The 5,984-nt window shown below is 35.8% G+C and overlaps 1 protein-coding gene across 1 annotated transcript in view; it reads left to right on the top strand.

Annotated features, from left to right (window-relative positions):
- The window catches only part of LOC105116156 (putative disease resistance protein RGA4), a 20,517-nt gene extending 15,832 nt beyond the window's left edge, over nucleotides 1-4,685 (top strand). The window contains exon 3 of the mRNA XM_011013357.1: nucleotides 3,906-4,685. Within this exon, the coding sequence (XP_011011659.1) occupies nucleotides 3,906-4,685 (780 nt within the window). The remainder of the gene's footprint in view (nucleotides 1-3,905) is intronic.
- The last annotated feature ends 1,299 nt before the right edge of the window (nucleotides 4,686-5,984 follow it).

The following is a 5,984-nucleotide window of genomic DNA, read 5'->3' on the forward strand; positions in this document are numbered from 1 at the left end:
TTATTTAACTTTTTAATTTGTAAGATTTGTTTCTCATTATTTTAATAAACTTGAAAAAAATAAAACATTATTAAGTTATTTTTCATGACATAACCAAATATTGAAAATTATTTTCCAACTTGTTTTTTATTAAACTACTAAATATCAAAAAATAACTTATTTTTTTAAAATTTATTTTTAAAAAATACTTCTCAGTAAATAAATAGAATTTTTAATATAAAAAAACAACTGTAAAGATATTCCTCATGTGAAACCAAAACAAGATAAGAAATGTACAGGTAAGTATTTCCGGTTGTTAATTTTCAGTAGCTTGATTCCAGATTTTTGATGAAGTGAGATAATTGCAATTAACTCTTTAAAATGAAAGTAATTAGAAAAATTATAATTTTAATATTATTATATTAAAGTTGACGGAAATAAATTTTTTATTTACATCATATACTTTATATATTTATATTATATAAGATAATTTTTTAACAATAAAATCCATTATAAAATAATTCATAAATATTATTATATAATATAATATTATACTGGGTAATATAAGATATTTGGTGAATTGGGATCCTACCCTAAATCTCTATTATTTTCTTCATCGTAGAAATAAAATTCCTAGAAAGCAACTGACCGGCCCAACCGCTTACTTTCATCACAATACGTTAACTCACACACACACACACACACACACACACACAAAATTAACTGTGATTAATGTCAAATTCAGTAATTATTTTAGTTTTCTAATGATGTTCATGAATATTCATCGTTTAGCCAGACAAAAAAAAAAAAAAAAGGATTTGCAGAAAGCAACGGGGGCATCTCGCAGTATCTCACATGGCAAACACTTATGTAAACTATTGAGGGAATAGACTTATATAAGCACATGGGAATGGATAGTGCATAGGAAAGGAGAATGAAACACAACACTCTGTTCTAAGACAGCAAAAAGAAATAATTAATATGGTCAGGCACATCAGGGTGCAGTGCTACCTATGTATTCGCACAACACTCGAAGAAAAGTCCATTGGCAAAGAGAACCTAGCTAAAAACAGGGGTTAGATCATGTGATTCTGGAAAACGCAGCCACCTTGAGTGTTTTTCTTTATATGAAATCAAATACAAATATGATATCAAATTAGTTCGAATAAACATGGATCAATAATAATTTATCCGATTATTGACAATTAATGTTTAGGGTGACGATGGGGGTGATCACATCCGATGCGCAGATCGCAAGCTCTGTTGTCTGCCATTTTGTTTTTGTCCCGTTTGAGAAATATAATTGAGGGCCGCCTTGAACAAGTAGTGAATGTATGACTTCATACTCCACTAATACTAAGACATATGACAAATCTCATCACATTGATTGAAAAAGTCGAATCCTATAAAGCAACTGGCCGGCCATTAGAATACTTTTTAACTCAAATATATGTTTATATAAAGAAAGACTTGGCAGAAGACGGTAAGATTAAATATGTTTGTTTTTTTTATTAAAATCATGTCCTTAACAACTCGCTGCATAAAAAAAGAAAAAGAAAAAGAAAGAACGCAAGAAAGACTGGAAGAAGACTTATAATTATTCTTTTAACGTCCTTGTCTTGGCTTCACGGTGCCAAGTTTGACCGTAGTGGATCGTGGGAGATGCTGCCAGCTGCCATCTATCAATTAATACAGTGAGGGAGGGACCCTCTGCTTTGAAGTTGAATGTATCTCCCCGTCGCAACACGCGCTTCATTTCGTCTCTATTTCAAAACTTTCAGCCCATTTTTATCTCTCTTTAGCTCGATCTTTCTTCTTTGATTTCCCAGAGAAACAAGAGAATATGGCAGGGGAGCTTCTTCTTACGTTTACCATGGAGGAGACTTTGACAAGGGTCAGTTCCATAGCTGCTGAAGGGATCAGACTTGCATGGGGATTGGAGGGACACCTGCGAAAGCTCAAGCAGTCCCTGATCATGATCAGAGATGTGCTCCAAGATGCAGCAAGAAGGTCAGTCACAGACGATTCTGTGAAGGGTTGGCTGGAGAAACTACAAGATGTAGCTTACGATGCTGAAGATGTTCTAGACGAGTTTGCTTATGAGATTCTCCGAAAAGACCAAAAGAAGGGAAAGGTACGTGACTGCTTTTCACTCCACAACCCTGTCGCATTCCGTCTGAATATGGGTAAAAAAGTTAAGGAGATCAATGGAGCACTGGATGAAATTCGAAAAGATGCAGCTGTATTTCAATTGACATCTCTACACGTAGATGGAGCTCAAGAAGTTAGCTGGGATCAAGATCGACAGACAGATTCCTTCCTTGACAGCTCAGAAATTGTAGGAAGGGAGGATGACGTGTCTATAGTTATGGATATGCTGACTAGCTTGACCAAACACCAACATGTCCTATCGGTTGTCCCTATAGTGGGGATGGCTGGCCTTGGGAAGACTACTGTAGCAAAAAAGTTTGTGCGGTAGTGAGGGAGAGAAAACACTTTGATTTAACAATTTGGGTTTGTGTTTCTAATGATTTTAATCAAGTGAAGATTTTAGGAGCAATGTTGCAAATGATTGAGAAAACTACGGGTGGGTTGAACAGTCTTGATGCAATTCTTCAAAACCTTAAGAAAGAGCTGGAAAATAAGACATTTTTTCTTGTTCTTGATGACGTGTGGAATGAAGACCATGGTAAGTGGGATGATTTGAAGGAGCAACTGTTAAAAATTAACAGCAAGAATGGGAATGCTGTTGTTGTTACAACCCGTAGTAAGAAAGTAGCAGGCATGATGGAGACTTCTCCTGGGATTCAGCACGAGCCAAGGAGACTATCAGCTGATCAATGTTGGTCCATTATCAAGCAAAAGGTGGGCAGCGGTGGACGAGAAACAATAACTTCAGACTTGGAGTCTATTGGAAAAGAGATTGCAAAGAAATGTGGAGGGATTCCATTACTTGCTAAAGTTTTGGGAGGAACACTGCGCCAAAAGGAGACGCAGGAATGGAAGTCAATTCTAAACAGTAGAATTTGGGATTCTCCGGATGGAGATAAAGCTTTGCGCGTATTGAGACTCAGTTTTGATTACCTGTCATCGCCAACACTGAAAAAATGTTTTGCATACTGTTCCATTTTCCCTAAAGATTTTGAAATTGAAAGGGAAGAGCTCGACGGTCTGATATCACAGAGTTACCAGATTCAATTTGCAAGCTGAGATATTTGAGATATCTTGATGTCTCAGATACTCCTATCAGAGTTTTGCCAAAATCCATCATCAAGCTTTACCTTTTGCAAACATTAAGATTCACTCATTGCAAGTCACTAGAAAAGCTTCCCAAGAAAATGAGAAATTTAGTCAGCTTGAGACATCTTCATTTTGATGATCCAAAGCTTGTGCCAGCTGAGGTGAGACTCTTAACACGCCTTCAAACTCTGCCTTTATTTGTTGTGGGTCCAAATCATATGGTTGAAGAGCTGGGATGTTTGAATGAACTAAGAGGAGCATTGAAGATATGCAAGCTTGAGCAAGTTAGAGACAGAGAAGAAGCTGAGAAGGCAAAACTGCGTGGAAAAAGAATGAACAAATTGGTGTTTGAATGGAGTGATGAAGGTAACAGCAGTGTTAACAACGAGGGTGTGCTGGAAGGCCTGCAGCCTCACCCAGACATAAGAAACATGACAATTGAGGGTTATGGAGGTGAAGATTTCCCATCATGGATGTCTAATTTGCCACTCAATAATCTGACGATCCTTAGTTTGAATGGTTGCAGCAAGTGCAGACAACTCCCAACACTTGGATGTCTTCCTCGTCTTAAGATTCTAGAGATTCGTGGAATGCCTAATGTGAAATGCATAGGCAATGAGTTCCCTAGCAGCGGTGGCGGTGCTGCAGTATTGTTCCCAGCACTAAAAGAACTCACTCTATCCCATATGGATGGTCTTGAAGAATGGATGGTACCAGGTGGGGAAAGTTTTCAAGTATTTCCTTGTCTTGAACAGTTGAGAATTTGGAGATGTGGAAAGTTGGAAAGCATTGAGATATGTGGTCTTCCATCTCTTGTACAATTTGACGTTGGATTATGTGATGAACTGAGATATTTGTCTGGTGAATTTCATGGCTTCACGTCTCTTCAAAATTTAGAGATACGGGGTTGTTCAAAGCTGGCATCCATTCCAAGCGTACAGCACTGCACAGCTCTGGTGAAATTGGGTATATATGACTGCCCTGAGTTGATGTCAATTCCTGGTGATTTTCAAGAATTGAAATATTCTTTGAAGGAATTGTTTATTGAGGGATGTAAATTGGGAGCTCTTCCAAGCGGACTACAATGTTGCGCATCTTTAGAGGAATTGTGGATATGGGATTGGAGTGAGCTTATCCATATCAGTGATTTGCAAGAATTGTCTTCTCTTCGAAGATTAACCATTCAATCATGTGATAAGCTCATCAGTATTGATTGGCATGGTTTACGAAAATTGCCTTCTCTTGGTCATTTAGCAATCACTGGGTGTCGGAGTTTGAGTGATTTCCCAGAGGATGATTGCTTAGGCGGCCTCACCCAACTGGAGGAATTGAGCATCGGTGGTTTCTCAGAGGAGATACTCTCATTCAGATGGCAGAAATATACAATCAGAATGGGGATTTGGAAAACCTCGAAGACACTGCAAACACAATTCCTTACAGAATGCACTCTGGTTTTTGCAGAATGATTGACCTTTTCCACGACTTCCTTAATATTACAATAACATTGCTTAAGATCATCATTTATACGTAGTTTCAACGGGGAGGGATTTGAGGAAGCATTGCCAGAATGGTTGGCCAACCTCTCCTCTCTTCAATCTCTTCATATTTATTTTTGCTACAATCTCAAGTATCTGCCAAGTTCAACAGCCATTCAACGCCTCTCCAAATTAAAGCAATTGAATATTTGGGAATGTCGACATCTATCAGAAAATTGTAGAGAGGAGAATGGCTCTGAATGGCCCAAGATTTCTCATATCCTAAGAATCTATATAGAGGGTAGATATGTACAGGTAAGTTGGGGTTTAAATTATTCCGTTACTTTGTAGTATGCAGAGGAGAGAGAACTAATTAAAGAATTCAAAATAATGAAAAGCAATAATTAGACTTCATTATTTTAAAAATGGTTTATTTCTCGTATCCCAACATTCTTTAGAGTAATATCTTATTATCTTTCATTATGTTAACAAAATGTATATTTAAAAATTATAACCATGAAATCAATAATTTAAATTAGACTTTTACTTCTTTTTTTAATGAAAAATTGCCTAATCATTTCATGGAGTACCCAATTTTAACTTCATTTCATTTAATAACAACCAATAAGATTAATACTACTGAGATTACTAACCAACCACTTAAAGCTAAAAACACTCTCTAGATTTAAAAAAGCAAAAAGGCAAACAAGCTTTTGACACTAACTTGGCCAATTATAGTTTTCAAATTAATGAAAGCAATAATTATAACATTCAATTTAAAACATTTTATAAAATAAATGATTTGTTTGTTTTTTCTATCTTAACCTCAATTTTAAACGTTCTACTATACTCTAAATTTGATTCCGTGGAATATTATGTATCAAAATATAAAATCAATAACCAATTGATAAAACTTAAAATAGAGTCATTCATCATATACATATGAATTTAATGATGATTTGTTAAAATTTAAAAAATTATAACCATTAAATCAATAATTTAATTTTGTTATTATGCTTTCACTTCTTAAAAAATTGCCTAATCATTTCTTGTGTACATGTAGTAACCAATTTTAATTTAATCGATATATATCATCCTGCAGTTTGCAGTTTAGCGTTGTTTTTCTTTCCTCCACTAACAAGAAGCTGGCTGTTTTAACTATTGTATGTGCAGTGGAACGGCGACGACTGAAGGAAGTCATGGAATGGTTATTCAAAGTTTTTGCAGAATAGTGTTTGTCGGGCTGGATGGTGGATAAAAATGTGAATTCACGAACATAGAAGAGCTTAA

The sequence above is a fragment of the Populus euphratica genome, unplaced genomic scaffold (genome assembly GCF_000495115.2).
Source record: "Populus euphratica unplaced genomic scaffold, PopEup_1.0 scaffold865.1, whole genome shotgun sequence".
In the NCBI taxonomy this organism is placed as follows: domain Eukaryota; kingdom Viridiplantae; phylum Streptophyta; class Magnoliopsida; order Malpighiales; family Salicaceae; genus Populus; species Populus euphratica.